General features: G+C 40.2%; 1 protein-coding gene across 1 annotated transcript; it reads left to right on the forward strand.

Moving 5' to 3' along the window:
- Window positions 1–1902: 1902 nt before the first annotated feature.
- MCUR1 (mitochondrial calcium uniporter regulator 1) lies at window positions 1903–16723 on the forward strand. Its single transcript, XM_042808630.1, has 9 exons — window positions 1903–2084; window positions 2406–2519; window positions 3808–3911; window positions 6800–6901; window positions 8457–8498; window positions 10169–10240; window positions 12838–12891; window positions 13918–14032; window positions 15276–16723. The coding sequence occupies exons 1-9, from the start codon at window positions 1934–1936 to the stop codon at window positions 15329–15331; spliced, it is 810 nt and encodes a 269-aa protein (XP_042664564.1). The 5' UTR covers window positions 1903–1933; the 3' UTR covers window positions 15332–16723.
- The last annotated feature ends 1138 nt before the right edge of the window (window positions 16724–17861 follow it).

The raw sequence follows: 17861 nt of genomic DNA on the forward strand, positions 1-17861 counted from the left end.
ACAGGACTATTTGTTTCTATTTTGGACTGCACCTGTCCTCCTTTCAGTTCATTAGTCTTTCTGTGACAATGGCTTGTTCCAGATGCCTATGGGAAAAGAGAAAAACCTCCACAGCAGAAAATTAATGCAAGGCAATGGGAATCAGCCGCTTCCTGCTGCAGGTAAGTACGCTGTAAGCTCCCTTTCATAAGCCAACCAATCCATCTGAAAATTGACTTTGGTTTTTGTTCTCTCCTGATTCCTGTTAGGAATCTTGTTACAAGGACTGTTCTGTTGAGTAAAAACCTTTTAATTAGAAATCCACACTTATTCATGGCCACATTATACCAAATATTCCTTTACCAGAAAAGTACTTCTAAGTGAAGCGTTATTTTTCTCTGCCAACTATTCCACTCCTATCTTTAGTGGCCCTCCTCTGGACCCGCTCCAAGAGCTCCACATCCTTCCTGTGCTGGGGGCCCCAGGCCTGGATGCAGCACTGCAGATGGGGCCTCGCAAGAGCTGAGTAGAGGGGGACGATCACCTCCCTCTCCCTGCTGGCCATTCCTCTCTTAATGCAGCCCAGAACACAGTTGGCCTTCCGGGCTGCAAGCGCACACTGCTGGCTCATGGCCAGCTTCTCGTCTACCAGGACCCTCAAGTCCTTCCCCAGAGGGCTGCTCTCAAGTGGTTCTTCACCCAGCCTGTATAAACACGTGAGACTGTCCTGTCCCAAGTGCAATACCTTGCACTTGGCCTTGTTGAACCTCATTGGGTTCACATGGGCCCACTTCTCAACAACTGTAACAAGCAACACAGTGGTTTTCAAGCAACACAGTAGCTTCCAGCTCTTCCTGTTTGTTTCCCAAGCAGTGTGCATTGGTGTAGAGGCACTTCAGCTGGGCAGCTGGTCTTGTCGCTCCCTGAAAGGATAACTCCCTAGTTCTGTCTAGGTATCTCCCTTGAATTTCCCCACTGCCTCCTCCCGTTGCCCCGGCAGTCTCTGTTTCATCATCACAGAGTTTTGTATGCACTGCAGCGTTTTTGGCACCTCTCAAAGCAGCGGGTCCTTCAAGGCCCCTTCCAGCACCCTGTCCCTCTAGACTAGTTATGTCTTTGCACACCCTATCAGGCTTGCTATCCCCCTGCTCCCCCGTCACACCTAGTTTAAAGCCCTCCCAGTGAGTCCCGCTAGCTTTACCCAAAGACCCTTCTCCCTCTTTGAGAAAGGCAAACCCCATCTGGTGCTCACAAACCCAGAACCATGGGGGTGAGTTGTCTGTCAAAAAACCCAAAGTTGTGGCAATGGCATCAGCCCCAAAGCCAGGTATTTAAAGAAGTGATCCTTTGCCTTGTTTCTGTGCAGTTACCCAATACAGGAGGCAAAGAAGAAAAGATGAGCCGCGCATTCAATTCCTTTAGCTGTCATCCCAAGACCCTGGAATCCCACCTGGTAGCACTTGACCCACATGTAGCCACATCTCTTCCGCCATGTGCTGCACGTGTTTCTGAACGGGTTGTCAGGGGAAGTTCTTTACTATGAGAGTGGCGAGGTGCTGGATCAGCTGCCCAGCGAGGTTGTGGATGCCCCGACCCTGGAGGTGTTCAAGGCCAGGTTGGATGGGGCTCTGGGCAGCCTGGGCTGGTATTGAATGTGAAGGTTGGTGGCCCTGCATGTGGCGGGGGGGGGGGGTGCAGATTCATGATGCTTGAGGTCCTTTCCAACCCTGGCCACTCTGTGATTCTGTGATGGTAAGCACTGTGCCCGCGTCCGGCCCCAAGCACCCTGGGAGGCGTGACGCGGGACGAGCAGCAGGGCTCCATCCGTAACACCAAGCTCCACTCCGGAGACGGAAGCAGATCGACGGCCGCGGCGGAAGGGAGGTGCCCAGCCATGGCTTTCCGGTAGCGCCGGTGGATTCTCTCTCTTCGCTTGTCGCTGGGAGCGGGCGGCATGGCAGCGAGGCGGGCGCTGTTAGCGCTGCGGTCCCACGGCGCCCTCCCGCCCGCTTCCGCCTCACGTCACCGCCTCACGCCCGCCCGTCCGCGCGCGGTGGCCGCCATTAGCGGCGGCGCGGGGTGGGTGCGGCGCCGCGGGGAGAGCGGTGAGAGCGGGGAGCGGAAAGCGTGCTTTGGAGCGTTGATAAGCGGGACGCTTGTGCCCCTCGGTGGGGTCCTTTTGGGATGTGGGGGACCTGGGAGGTGTTTTGGAGCTGCGGCGGCGCTGTCGGTTTTCGTGCTCGTAGAAGTTAGCAGTCAGATCCCTTGGGGTTTTCGAGGCAGTCGGTGCACGTCGCTGCAGGCTGCTGCGGTGAAGGTGCGCGTTGCTTCGTTATTGCGGCCAGTAGGAAGCTCCTGGAGAGCTCGCGTGTCGATTTCTTGTTATTTCGTAAAAATATGTCCAACCTTCCGCTTGTCTTTCTCAGGTGTGAGCAACGCCGTGCCTTCATTTTTACGAAGCAAGGACAGCGTTTCCTTGCTGGGAAGTAGGAAGCTTTTTTTTGACACTCACGCCCTGGTGTGCCTCCTGGAAGGACATGGTAATTTCGCAGTCCCTTGGGTTGGATCGTGGGTGGGTTCTTAGCTTGTTTGTTTTGTAAAGCGATTGAACGCGGGCTGCTATGTAAAATGCAGCTCTTGGGATGGAGCGTAGAATGCAGTCTAAAATATTCCTTCTCTTACCCTAAAACATAAGGGAAGAGATCGTTCTGGATTCATGATGTGCCTTCGCTACCTCAGTAACACTAAGAGGAAGGAACATGCAGCCAAATTGCTACTGGAAAGCAGAGATCTCAGTCACTTTCTCCTCCCGTGTAGTTTCAGTCTTCGTGTGTGTGCCAACCTAATTCTTAGGAAACTACAGTTCCTTTGGCTCGATTAGCATTCTGAGACATTAGTTTAATGAGCTCACAGAGCAGTTGTGTGAGCACTAGGACGTACATAGCAGCAGGAGGAAGGGTACCTTTTGGTGATGGCAAATGGTTAAATCAGCTCTGCTGTTGAAAGTGACTCACTCTCAGGCCCCAAATCTGCTTTTTAACACTAACCTGCTACGTATTTGAAACTATGTTTTATGATAGTTCACCACGTACAGAGTTCAAAGTGTATTTTTATAGGGACTCAGGTGCTTGTAGGCCTAAAATCAGAGCTCTTCTCTGTTGGGAATTGCTGAGATTTGCCTGTCTCCTGTGGTACTACTTACAGTGTACTAAAAGTAGATATCTGCTCTTGAATGTTAGGGTTCTTACTCATAAAAATAACCACATGAGAGATGGCATTCCGTAGTGCTTTTAGAAAAAACTTTCAACATTTATCTTGCTGATGTTGTAATAGTGCTGTACTACAGACACAGCTATGTATATTACAGGCATGATTTTGGATTGGAGGAATTTGGTTGTATAGCCTGTTGTGCTCTGCTAGTGCTAGATAGAAAGGAATATGTTTTACTACCTTTCGTTACTGACTGCTTTTTAAAAAGCTTTGTTATTAATATTAGAAATTGTTCATCAGCTGTCCTGCAGTAAGTCTCTGAATGGGAAATGGCCTCAAGTTGCACTAGGGTAAGTTTAGGTTGGATATCAAGAAAACTTCTTTACAGCAAGGGTTGTTAAGCACTGCAATAGGCTGCCCAGAGAGGTTGTTGAGTCACCATCCCTGGATGTGTTTAAAAACCATTTGGATGTGGTGTTTGGGGACCTGATTTAGCAGAGGGTTGTTAGAGTAGGGTAGGATGGTTATGTTGTGGTTGGACTCAATGATTTTGAAGGTCTTTTCCAGTCTGAGCGATTCTGTGATTCAATGAATATTGTTGTATTTTGTTGTGCTTAGGATTCACTACTCAGCAGTCGGAGGTGATTGTGTCTGCATTCGTGAAAATCGTGAACACCAACCTGGATATGATTTACAAGGACATGGTGACCAAAGTGCAGCAGGTTAGCTCAAAGAAGGTGGAAAGGTTAAAGACAAAAGAGATCTAGTGTGCCTGCTAATGAAGTGCACATTGCTGTATTATTTACTGGTAGACAGTGTTTAAAAACTTGAAAATGAACAGCTATCCATGTATATCTACTGGCTATTGAGTTTTGTCTTGAATCTCGCTTATCAAAGCATTGAGATGGATCTTGACACTTAGGAACTATGATCTGGTACAGTGTTCATTAATAGGTATTTGTTTGTTTCTTTGTTTCTTCCTAGCTTTATTGTAACCTGAATAGAATTCCTGAAAAGGCTCTTACCAGTCATAGGAGATACTCTATGCATGGGATTAACTAGTAACAGCCCCTATATTACTCTCTTCTCTAGTTTTACAGCAACAACGTAGAAGATTTCCTCCTGTAATTTACCATTCTGTTATGTAGACTGTTTCTAAATTTATCTTTCTGTCATAGTGACAATTATACTGTATTAGAATTGAGCAACACTTCTTTGCATTGCTTTTAGTGTGTGGTTAGTGTAGTTGTATATACTGATAATGCACAGGAATGGTATGTTTTGGATACTGATATTGTGAGTTGTCTGTTTCCTTTGATGCATATGTTGTTCAAGGTATACTCTTAAGTCCACACACACACGCACACATATATGTAATATATATGTAAATCAGTGAGAGGAACTGAAGAAAACTTGCTTGAAAATGGGCTGATAATTCTGAACAGCTGGAGATCCATCCCGGTTACCAGAAAATTAGGTGGACTTGAACTGAATTTGTGAGAGAATGGCTGTTTTGTTTTTGGGAGGGAGCCCTTTGTCAGGTTGTACACAGGCAGATCTATCTAAGCAAGTGGACTTGAAAGTATTGAATATTTTAGGCACATCTGACTTCAGAAATGAAATTGAAATTCAGAGTGAGACACAACTTGCTCTATATGGAACTTAAGCATCTTTTGAATGTGATTCACAATATCTAGTATGTTGGAATTGCCAGACACATAAGTGTGTCAAATAGGCCATGCTAGTGGGAAGCAGTAAGTGAAGTACTTTAGACTGCTTTGTGAGGCTGGGATTCACAAGCCCCAGGACATTTTCCAAACAAAGGATTCAAATAATTTTGTGGTAGCTAAGTTGCCATCTTAATGTGAGAATCTGTCATCTTAATGTGAGAGAACTGTAGCTGCTGGCTTCATAGTATAATAGTCTTGACAGAATCACAGAATGGCCAGGGTTGGAAAGGACCTCAAGCATCATGAATCTCCACCCCTCCCTGCCTCATGCAGGGCCACCAACCTCTACATTCAATACCAGCCCAGGGCCCTATCTAACCTGGCCTTGAACACCTCCAGGGTCGGGGCATCCACAACCTCTCTGGGCAGCTGTTCCAGCACCTCGCCACTCTCTGTGTAAAGAACAGTGGGGCTGCTCGTTAAGTATTGGATTTTGCATCACCTTCTGTATGGGGAGGCTTCAGTCCATCTTTTCTAACTCTTAGATTCCAGGAAAGGCAGATGCAAGAGCACTCCCTTCTCCTGTGCTGAATTTATTCTGCACTATATCAGAGAATGCACTGCTTAAGAGCCCTTTCTCCCACTGTGTGTAACAAGAAGCAGTTTTGGAATCTGTACCTCCTCTTATTCCCAGATTTTTGAAATGAAAGTAGATACATTTTTTTCCCCTTTTTCTGTGACTGTGCTAAATATGACCCTCAGGTGATTTTTCTGTCTGTACAAGTTTATATGGCATGCTCAGGAGGTGTGTATTAACCTGAACTCTGGGTGACATGGTAAATGTGTGCTTTGTTGTAGTCTTTGTGTGGTCAAGGGCTTGTACTAAAAGAGAACGAAGAACTGAAAGAGAATTTGGAAAACTGTGAATGTAGTTATTGCCATTAGGCCATAATTGGATAGGTAAGAGATAAATAAAAGCCTTGAAAAATGCATGTACGTGTTGTATATGTATAGAAATGAGAAAGAGATGGAAAATGGAAGAAATTGTTTTGATGAGTTCAGTGCAGAGAGAATAAAAATAAGCTGAACACATAGGGAATAAGAAAGGAGATATCCATGGAAGTATCTTTTTGTAGATCTTCTGTGATATTTCCAGCACATTGACCCATTGCTTTTTTTTTTTTTTTACAGTCAGGTAGCCTAACATGGCATTTCCAGATGCCATGTAGTGCTGTGAATTAGAATATCATTACTTCACAAAAACCAAGTTGCAGTGTCAGATTTGTAATGGTGTTAATCCAGAATCAAAAGCAAGGATCTGCTTATTAGTGGGAGGCGTTTAAAGGGGAATCCCTGTTTGCATGTGGATAGAGTAGCATCAGAAGCAGCATGTACAGACCTTTCCATCCTCCAAAATGGAGGGGGATGCTTGTCTGTCTTCTGGTAGCTCACTTCTGTCAGACTGAGAGTAGTGGTTAAAAGTGTAAGTGTAGTGCACTCTTCTGCTTGTAGAAAAGCAGAGTGAGCTCTCTTCCACAGGAAGGTGGAAGAAGAAGGAATTGCAGGAGTAGGGTAGCACTGGGGAGTCTTGGTGTGACTGGCTTTCCTCATTTAGCACAGGGGCATCTTTTCTCCCCAATGCCTTTGCTGGGTTAAGAATTTGAAGACTTAGAAGAAACCAGATCCTGGGCTATTACTTGAATTATTCTGATCTGTGTTAGCATTGCTGATTTTTTTCCCCCAAACATTACTAACACTTCAGCACAACTTGCTTGTTTTGTCACTTTCTCTTAATTTATCTCACCTTCTTTGAAACTAAGATAGTCAATCTTAAATTGCCAGATTAAAGATTTAGGGGTTTAGCCTGTTGTATCTGTATGCGCAGATGAGAAAAAACATTATGGTTATATGTTCTGAGGCTTGTCTTCTATTTTTTCTAGGAGATTGCTCTTCAACAAATTATGTCCCATATTGGTGGATTGAAAAAGGACATGATTATATTGGAAAAAAGTGAGTTTTCAGCACTTCGGTCAGAAAACGAGGTAAAAAAGTGTTTTGTATCCAAGGGGTTGACTTGGGTGCTAATATAGGTTAACACCAACTTAATAATCTCACAGAGGGGCAGAATGCATCCTCAGCAAGTTTGCGGGTGATACAAAGCTGGGAGGAGTTGCTGACCCAAAGGCTGTTGATGTCCCTCCATCCAGATGGAAGCTGGGAAAATAGGCTTTTAGGAATCTTGTGAAGTTTGGCAAAAACTTAAATCATCCTCAGCACACACGAGGTAAAAAATAAGACGATGAGGAGGGAAGAAACTGCTGAGCTGTAGGGCATAAATTGTTGATGCAGCTGTTGCTCTTCTTTGTTCCAATAATTTTCATACATTAGAATTAATAGAAAGTGCTACAGCTATTCTTATTTCATACGTCTTTTGAAAGAAATAGTGAGAGAATAATTTAGCTTGGAAGGGACTGCCAGAAACCATTAAGGGAGTTGCTGGCTGTGTTTTGATTACCATTTAGCAATTTCTTTTTAAGGCTAAACAAGCACATTGCTTGCTGTCCTGCACGCTCTTTCTCTTTTCACTCTCCACTCCTATGCCACTTGCTGCAGTCTCCCATCATCTTGGTGGCTCTCCATTGAGCTTGTTCCAGTATGCCAACATTTGTCTTATACCGAGGAGCCTAAAGCTGGACACAACTTTTCTGATGTAAGCTCACAAATGCTAAGCATGAGGGAGTAATCAGTTACTTTTGGCTGTGTTTACTCTTGCTAATACCATCCTGTGCATTTGGCCACCTGTAGTGCTGTGGGACAGTGCTAGCTTCTGTCTTGTGCTGTTGTTTGGAAATATGCAGTACTGATTGAGTACACACATGTACAGGTGGGTCTGTCTACAAACATACTCAGGATATAAATGAAGTTAAACCACATTCATTCTGCCTTCTGTTGTGGTTTAACCTGGCAGGTGGCTGAGCACTGCACTGTCATCCACTCATTCCACCATCCCTTCCCAGTGGGATGTGGGAGAGAATTAAAAAATGGTAATAAAATAGAACCTATGGGTTGAGATAAAACTGTTTACCAAAATAGGGAAAAGGAAAATAGTTATGTCTGTATGACAGATATAACAAGTGATGCACAAGGAATTGCTCACCACCCCCTGACTGATGACCAGCTAGCCTCCCAAGCAATGGTAGAGAAAGAGAGATGAACTTCAACTCCCTTCACAACTCCTGCTTGATATCCTATGGTGTGGAGTATCCCTTTGGTCAGCTTAATTCAACTGTCTTAATTCTGTTCCTTCCCAGCTCCCTGGGCCCTTTGCTGCAAGTGGTCTTGGCTCTGTACTACACTGCTTAGCAGGCAACTGTAAATAGCAGTGTGTTATCAGCATTGTTTTTCTCCTAGAACTAAAACATAGCATCATATCAGAAGCTCTGAAGAAAAACAATTCCATCCCAGCTGAAACTAAGACACCTTCCTTTCACAGTATGGATTATAATCATTGCTACTGATCATACAAATCGGTTCGTATGTCTAGATTGCCAGTTTTTGTGTACAATACTGAAGTGTACATTTTTTCTGCTCTCCCAGAAAATAAAACTGGAACTCCAGCAGATAAAGAAGCAAGTCATGGTAAGATACTGTACCAACATAATCAAGAATTAAGGCCTGTCATATTTGCTTAAAAAAAAATGTTGCAGTTGTGATTTTATTGTAAAGGTTGTGTTTGATTGTTGTAATTGAAATTGATGGGATAGAATGGGCTGCAACGAAGTTGATTTCACACATATTTAATTTATGATGACAGAACTGTAAACTTACTGTGTTTACACAAAGTACTGAATTAAAATGTAACTGTCCAGAATTTAAAACAGACTTAGCCAGTAAATTTGGGACCATTGGTTTGGTCCCACTTGTTTGTTAGCAAATGACCTTAGCAAGAAAAAATAATTTGTGGAGGAAACTCTTGTTAATGATCTGCAGGTCCTTCTTAGGTTTAATAATCAGTGCTGTGTTTCTGCTCTTTGTAGTTTGCTTCTCCTGGCTAACAATCAAAATACCTTTCTCTCATGAAGATGGTTTCAAAACCTGTTACTTAGATGAATGTGTAGCTTTTATGCAGATAGAAATTCTTTCAAGAATGATTAAGATTGGAAACTGTTTTGTTATGAAGTGCTTAATGCACACTGGCTTTCAGAATACTCTTTCTGAAATACATTCAGCATCTGATTTTTGTCTTGTAACTTATTTTATTGTTTCACTTGCATATAAATGAGTTAGCATATTCACTGGTAGGACATGAAGGATCTGAGTCATCTTTAAGTTAGGTGTCTTTCACTTCTTACTGTAAAGATAAAATTATAATTGTAATAATTTTGCTCATGCTTTTTTTTTTTCTGAAGGACAAAATGACACAATGTTGTAAAGGCTTCAAAATATTTTCATTGAATTGTAACATTGTGCTGTAATGACATCTAATTACAACACAGTTAAAGTTCAAAAATCCTAGCATAGAAATTGAATGTCGTTATTATTTGTAGAAACTTAATGAAGTCTTGTCTGGCTGATATTGGTCTACTTGAGAGATGTTTACTTGTTTTTAACTGCAGAATATCCCAGAACATCATCAATCTTTTGATTCTCCCACACACTCATCAGATCAGCAGTTTGTCTTATGACAAAGTGTCATCTGGCTAGAATTCCTGCTGGGAAGTTAATATAAAATGGCAGTTGTCGCTAAGCAAAGTAGGGGTCGCTTAGGGCTATCCATGAAGCAGAATACTTAGTGGTAGTTTCAAGTTGTGTGTTTAAAAATAATAAACGTTTTCTGTCTTCTTAGTTGTCAGTAGTTCTTTTCTGAGAGCCTGGATGCAGTCTTCAGAAACAGATTTCCTTTTAAATTTTAAAGTTGAAAACTGTTTTTAAAGTATGTTGAGTATCAAGATTCCTTCATAGAAGTCCAGTTTACAAGTGTGCATGGGCAAGGAGTTCTAAAAGTGGTGAGCCATGGGTTTATGAAACGCTCCCAGAATTTGTAGAAGGTTGTGTTCTTCATCAACTCTTGCTTTGAGTGTTCTGGTGTAAAAGTAGTTGTTAGTTTTTGATTTGTCCCAGTGAGATTGAACTCATCCTACAGAACACGAGTGGAAGGGCAGGAACGCTTGTACTCTGGAAATCTATGCACATTGCGTCTTCAGAATCCAGTTCCTCTCTAATTAAAAAAGAGGCACAGTATTTTGGCTGACTTTTTTTGCTTACAATTAAATTCTTGTTCACCACTTTCTCATTTGTGTTCCCATAAGGATGAAATTACCAAAGTTCGTGCAGATAACAAACTAAACCTAAACCTAGAGAAGAGCAGAGTAAAAGAACTGGTAAGTTCTGATTGCTTTCTTCTGGAAACATCTAAACATTGAATAATCTCCAAATTTGGATAAGAACATCAGTTTAATATTAGTCTGTGGTGTTATTCCTTTTCAAGATGCTATTAATCTCAATTACTCATCCTTATGCTGCTGTGGTACAAGGTACTGTGGGGTTTTTTTGTGTGTCTGTCTCTTGATATTGTTTCCATATCAGTATTAACGTACTACAGTTAAATATTCTGACTAGTTGCCTTGAGATTTTCTGTATTGTTGGCACAGCTCTATTTTCTCATTGAATTAAGTATAAACATGTCATTATCTTGCCATTATTGAGGATGTTTCCTTTCCCTATAGCAAGAGGCTACAGTGTGGCTAGTTTGTCAGGCAGTGCCTGTTGTGAAAGTCGTTGTGATGAATTTTTATTGTAACTGATACTGATTCTGATTGTTTTTGACTTGAAATATCTGGCAGAACCGAGTGGACAAGCTTTTCAATTAGATTAACATATATGAAAATCAGAAGATAGAGTTGTTGTTTTTTCAGTAGGTGGAGCATTCTAAATAGAAGTCTGGTTTTAGATCTTTTTTGAAAGTTTTTAGGAACTTGAATTGCATCATCAAAATGGACAGATCTTTTAGTGACATCTTACTGCAGATTTTGTTTGTAACTCAGTCTTCTTATCACAGGTAGGTAATGAAGGAGTAATATTTACTTGCAATCTCAACAGAAAAAACTGTTTGGATATAAGGTATTTTTTGGTGTGTGTTCGAAGTGCTGAAGGAGATTATCTTAATTTGCCAGCGCTCATGTCAGCCATTTCTAGTGTTTCAAACTCTTAAGTGCTTTATCTTTTAATAAGTCTGTTCCATTTTACTTTTCCTGGAGAAGCCTTCATTAGCTAATGCACACCTGCTTATGCCCTGATGTATATCTGCAGTGATACAGATTGAATTGGAAAATCTTGAAGCATGGAACAAATTTTCACTTATATTCACGTGCCTTAAGTTTGCTGTTTAAAAACATGAAGATGCATCTGGCAGAACTACATTTTCTCTGCTTTGCAAAAAAAACATGGATTTAACGCGCCACCCCCCCCCCCCCCCGGGGGGGGGGGCCTTAACTTTTCCTCTTCTTATGTGCTTATGTTATTATGGACATGTCTTGGACTTTTGTAACAGAAGGACTGTTTATTGTTTATTTTAAATGTAATGCCACATTTGATAGTGATAATCAGTTTATTAATGTGGGGTCCTATTTACACAGAATCATAGAATGGCTTGGATTGGAAGAGACTTTTTAAAGGCCATCCTGCTGGTTGCCACCCATCAGGCTGCCCAGAACCCCATTCAGTTGGCTTTGAAGACTTCCAGGGATGGGGCATTGCTAGGTTAAACTTGACCTCAGACATGACTTAAAAATTGTATTGTTTTGTTACCTTAACGCTTTGAAGAATTTTACTTTGAGGCAATATATGCTACTGAATTTTTTTGTCCTTGTCATCAATTTGCAGAATTCAGCAACACGTTTTATTAATTATAGGCATCTTATTGTTTGTCTCTTCTATTTTTTTTTTTTCTGTGTAGCCTCGTGCTGTTTATTAATTGGATCTTTGGGTCTAATAGAAGTTTGAATAGTGTTCTGGGTAATTTAAAGAGAGTTTTTCAATGCTGAGGCATTTATGTAGATTAATCTGAGTTTGATATCAAAGTGGAATAAGCCTCTAGACTGGAAGGGGAAAAAAAAAAAAAAGCAACTTTCCACATGGGAATGTCAGTAGCTGAGGTTATCACTGTGTGACTGAGGATTCTGTGATGGGAGCCTGATGACCTTAATACTCTGCACTATAGACTGATGGCTTAGCAGCTGTCCTAGGAGTAATTGAATTGCTCAGTAGTGGATAGGAATCATTACATATGTCAAATAATGCCAGTTCATGAGTCAGAAAGGTACCTGCCTGCCTTAAATGTATGCTTCTTAAATCTGGATTTACCTTTCCTTGAATCCAGATAACTACAGTTCATAAGTAACCCAGGACTTCTGACTTGCAGTATTTTCTTTCAGGTGACTCTGACCCAGTGACTTAACATGAGATACAAATGCTCTGTGTTTACCAAATACAGCATTTTGTGGTGTTCCTCAAGTACCATCCTGACCATTTCAAAAGTTTGAATAGAGAGTGCCTGTAACGCTGGTGAAACATCTTTGGTAGCTGAGTTTGCTCTGATAACTTCAAAACTGCTCCCCTTACTGAAGAAAGAGGATGATTCAGTCTTGGTGTCTGTGTTCTCTGAGTTAGTTATCTGTCCCATTTACTCTTCAGAGTCACAGGTCTTTGGCAGAAGTGCCAATCTGCCAACTCTTCTGCCATCTGCTTTTCAGTGTATACCATCGTTCCAGTGTGAGCTGAACACCTGTCTGCATTCAGCTTTCCAATGACAGCAGTCACCTTGCAATAATATCTTTCAGGTGTTGCCAGACAACGTGGGTGTTCAGATTCAGTTTTGTAGAAAACTGGGAAGCAGAGAACAGCAAAGGAATCATGCTTTGGGAAAAGCCTTGAAGACAATATCCTATTTATCTGTCTGTTGTTTGTTTTTCCCTTCCAGTATTCACTTAATGAAAGAAAACTACTTGAAATGAGGACAGAAATAGTGGAACTGGTAAGAACTTGGTAGCTTGTTGTTATATACCAAAGCTTTTTTTACTTGTGTTACAGAGCTGGTGCTCTTTTTTGAAGCTGCTCATGCTCTGAGACCCTTCAATGTACAAAATGTCACTGAGATTTATTATTTTTCTGTGTATTTCCATGGTGGTACAAACAAATGAAGTGTTTACAGAATAAAAAGGCTTATGTATATTATTAGGTCTACACACACATATAACCTGTTCAGTGGGCTATTTTCTTTTAAATCAGTGACTTTTTCCATCTTCATTGGAACTGAAACCAATATCTTGATTGATTTGAGTTCATTTTAAAGGAGGCTTTTACTAAAGAATTCCTCTTCATTTTGCTTGATTTCTGTACTGTAGAAAATTAGTCACAGGAGGACCTTTAGCCATAAATCATTAACTGATTACAATGTGTCAGTAGTGCTGGTTTGAAAATAGCAGCAGCAGAGCAGCTGTTGTTCTGAGTTTACAAGCTTGAGCTTTCAGCCCTTTCTGAGTAACGATTTAATCCCATTTTTTTTCCTATGAAGTCCTGTCTTCTGTCATAATCAGATTCTGGCTGTCATTCTTTAGTGTTTTTGTAGTAGAATTCACTGCAAGATGAAGACACATTTTTTTACATCAAAAGACCTACTCTGATATTTCTAAGGAGCCATAAATTGTCATGCTCTTCCAGTATGTTTCTGTCATGAGAGTCTTCTAGACTTCTCAACAGCTATTATAATTGAGATGTGACTTGAACATCTGTGGGCCAGATGACACATTAAAGTGAGTGATTATGCTGCTAGATTGAGATAAGACCATGTTCTAGATTACATCTTAGTGAACATGTAATGAAAATTTACTGAGTTCAGTTCCTTAGATAGGTAAGCAAGGAACAAACTTGTTTGCTTTGAGTGCAAATTACTTCATTAACACACATTTAAGGAAGAGTTGGAAGCACAGCTTAGAGGAATGGGTTACATTTCTAAATAAACGTGGAACTGTTCAAATTATCAGCCTGTTCTATTTTCTAGCATGCACAACAAGATCGAGCTCTGACCCAAACAGACAGAAAAATAGACACAGAAGTTGCTGATCTGAAAACAATGCTGGAATCGCACAAACTCGACAATATTAAGTACTTAGCAGGTAAGGCATCTGGTGGTGGACCTGCTAAACTGGACAGCGTTTTTACAAGTTGTCCATTGACTGTATTCATGAAGGCCCTGGCTCAAAGAAAATATGAGTACTTTAAGCAGTCTCAGTCAATATCAGCAGCATTGTTACCAGAGAAAGTTTTCTGTAATTTGCAGCTGTATTTTGCAGGGACTATGCCTGTATGCTCTTCCATTCTTCGTATTGCAGTCGTGTGTGAGAAATCTAAAAGATTGGCTGTCAGTAAGAGTGAAAGGCTTCATCTGTGCCCAGCTTAATTTATAAGAGCAGCCTGCGTTTATCTGTCTGATTGAGCTCTGTCTACAAAATCAAATGCTTCTGTTTTTCTGGGTGTTCAATTATCAAATTCTTCAAGTAGTTATTTTTCAGATATATGCATTAGGAACAAATAAGTTATTGCTCTTGCTTCTTGTAGGAGAAATGTCAAAGTATTAAAGCTATCGAAGTCTGTAGTGCTATTAAATGAACAGGAGAAGTTATTCTTTTGGTTTAGACTTCTTGATTATTCTTTCACAGCAGGTTTTGTCACGAGTACATCTACAGTACTGTACTATAGGGATATGCTTTACAGAGGGCCATTACTGAAAAATAAAAGGCAACTTATTAAAGTGAGAGGAAGTTCTTTTCCCCATCATCCCTACTGTCATGGAAGTAAAAAAAAAAATAATAATAAAAAAAAAAAAGGCAAAATATGTTTACTTGAATTGCTTCCATTGCAAACAGTGGCAAAAATCTTCAGTGTGTTTATCTAGAAACCAAAAGTTGATTGCATTCACTAGAAATAATAACAAACCCCACAAAACACAAATTGATCAGCTATAATAAAGTAGTTTGCGTTTATTTTTTGGAATACCTGATTGTGATTTAATAACCCTGTTATCCCTCATTTTACAACTGTAACTTGCCATTTCGATCTTTTTTTGAATGGTAAGCAGCTAAGGTGTTGTTTGTTTGTTTTTTTTTGTCCAACCTTTTGATAGTCTTCCAGTCCAGTTCCTGCACATTCCTTTTCCCTCCTTCTTTGTCATTTCTGTGTCCCTCTGCCTTGAAATTGTTTGTGTTTCGTAAATGAAAAAACTTGCTTTCTTATATGGGGAAGAAGTGGTGATTATATCTTTAGCAGTGCAGTGATATTCTGAATTCTTCTGAATTCTGAAGATATATTCCAAGAGCTAATGATTTCTTATCTGTCTTCTCCACTTCTATTTTCTTTCAGGTTCAGTATTTACATGCCTTACTGTAGCACTGGGATTTTATCGTCTATGGATGTAATAAAGCATCACTTTAAAGGGACTTCTACTGTCTTGTTTTCTGACAATGAAAAAAAAATATCTTTGCTTGAACTTCAACCAAGTCTTGAATGTGTTATTTATTTTTTTGTGAAGAAGACTGTACTGAGAATGTAACCAAAGACGTGCCTGGAAACAAACTGTACATATGTCATGCCCAATTTGAACCTTACCTCTGAACAAAGCACTGTGCTGTTTTCCTTCATTCTGAACTGCAGTATGCCTTGCTGTTGCAAAGTGCCATATAAGCAAAGACTGACATTCATACCAATTGTATGGAGCTGCATGCAGTAGGAATTACCTTTTGTTGTCTGTTCAGACGTGCTTACCAGAGTCAGTTGCATCTGTTGGACTGGAGTTGTGATTATTAGTATAAAACTGAAACTAAATGTTTTGTGGCTTGGAAGCACTCTTGTTTAAGTAGGATTTGTGTTAACTGAATCATGCTTGCTTTTCTCCTTCTAACACTTGATCATACAGTTACTATGATCAAATATGTCTTGCCATTTTTATAACAGTACAGTCATCAGCTTCTTTTTTCAGATGTCCATCGAATCAATCATCTTTCGTGAGTACTGTGTAATGGTAGCAGTGTTTGCTGCTAGTTCTGCTTTTAATCTGGCTGTAGGTTTTTTACTAACTCACCTTTTTATACATAAGTTTCTGATACTCATTCCATATGCTAATTTTTAACTTAACCACTGTAACTGGGAGTTTGAAATACTGTAAAATACACTGGTTTTACTTTATGGCTTGATTATACAAACTCTCTTGTGCTGCTTCCTTGTTGGAAAGGAATCGGTGCTTCTGGAAAGGATATTTTTTTAGAGAGTGGTTCTGAAGCAGTATCATACATGAGGGAACTGCAGTTTTGTCTGTCTTCTGTTTGTTTTCTTGTCTTATTAAAAAAAATCCTATTGGTACTTTAAATGTGGAACTTGGATAGTGATATAATGGTGAAAGTGGTAGTGGAGATCTGTAAGGATATTTAAACTCATTCTGAGCAACAGCTTGTGAACTAGCAAATGAAAGCTACAAATGAAAGCATCCAGTGTATCCAGGTACATATACCCATCATTCTTTCATTCAGGAAGTTACAGGTTTAGTAACAGTCATCTGTGTTCCTCCATGTAAGGGAAATATTGTAAATATTGAAATATAGGAAAAGAGAATGACCTATGCACTGGTAATAAATGCTGTCACAGGGCAGTCTGCCTTTGTTTAATGAAAGTAAAGCTGTCTGGTTACCTTGTGTCTGTGTCATAAAAGCTATTTAACTTCTTTGGTGGTTGCCAATGCAGACTGATTTGAGGACAAACAGATGTATGACTGTGGATGCAAACTTGAAATAAAGAATTTCATATATTTCATAGAATTACGATGTTTTCATTATAAGTACAACTCTTTCAATTAATCTGAATGTAATTACTTTAAGGTAAGTCGTTGTTCATGAGACTGAAAGCTAAGACTGAAAGCAAAGTCAGCAGCCACTAGAACACTCCGAAGAGGAAGGAGCAGCCAGTAGAGATTATTAATTAGCAATAATAGTTTCCCTGTGCTAATTTTAACAGCTCCTCGAAATTGAATGATGCTGTACTGGAGTTCTTCACTTTCTTGTTGGCTTTTTTTTTTTTTTTTTTTTTAAGAAAAAATTTTTTGTACATTTTGAGCTTCACTATTTGAGAAAATATAATTTAATGTTTGGAATTATCTCAGTGTTGATTCCTATCTTTCCAGAGTAGAGAGGCCTATATATGTCTGTGTAATCAGTGCATCTTTACCTGCATGCTCAAGCATCTGATAATAATTGCTGAATTAATTCTTTAAAAATAATTTTAAATGCAATGTGTGTTTGGCTGAAAACAGATCTCAATGCAAACAGGCTGCTTTTGGGGGTCAAGTGGAGGGAGGATGTGAAAGATTACAGAATAGCATTGTCCTGGAATTAGCAAAGCAAGTAAAAGCACAGCCTTTGGTGAGTGTTCTGAACAGGGAATAACATTTACGCTTTCATTCTCCTGAATTACATACTAATAGGAAAGAATTAGTATTTCCTAGCCTATAAAGTCTTCAAGTGTGATGTAAAAAAGCTGCCTCTTTTGTATGAGGATAGGTGTTCTCTGATCTCTTCCTCCGATTTTAAAGATCAGCTTAGCAGTCTCATACATGAATCACATTTATTGGCATTCCCAATAGGTAGAATTTGTACTTGGAAATCTATGGCTTTAATTTCAAAGGAATATTTAAAATCAAAATACACAAGCAAATTAAAAATCTTTCGGTGCAGATGAGAAGCAAATACATCAGGATACTGCTGAATAGCTTGAAAAACAGAAGTTGAGTGTCACTGGATTCCTAACTAGGAGACTTAAATTCCTTCCCAATTTCTGAACGACTTGCTGCACTGTGCCGTGTAATGTTTAGTATCAGAAGCAATTGGTGAGAAGAAATGGAATCTAGCTGCTTGTGTGTCTTGTTTTTTAGCCCTTGCCTGCAGTAAAAATCTGTCAGTG

This window comes from Centrocercus urophasianus, unplaced genomic scaffold (assembly GCF_019232065.1).
Source record: "Centrocercus urophasianus isolate 14NV4802_14NV808 unplaced genomic scaffold, USGS_Curo_1.0 seq_11, whole genome shotgun sequence".
NCBI lineage: Eukaryota > Metazoa > Chordata > Aves > Galliformes > Phasianidae > Centrocercus > Centrocercus urophasianus.

Bases quoted from the DNA above. Each gene is read 5' to 3' on its own strand.
- MCUR1 (XM_042808630.1), top strand. From the start codon at position 1,934: ATGGCAGCGAGGCGGGCGCTGTTAGCGCTGCGGTCCCACGGCGCCCTC. The intron at 10,241-12,837 runs GTAAGTTCTGAT...TTTCCCTTCCAG, and splicing joins AGAGCAGAGTAAAAGAACTG to TATTCACTTAATGAAAGAAA. The intron at 14,033-15,275 runs GTAAGGCATCTG...ATTTTCTTTCAG, and splicing joins CAATATTAAGTACTTAGCAG to GTTCAGTATTTACATGCCTT.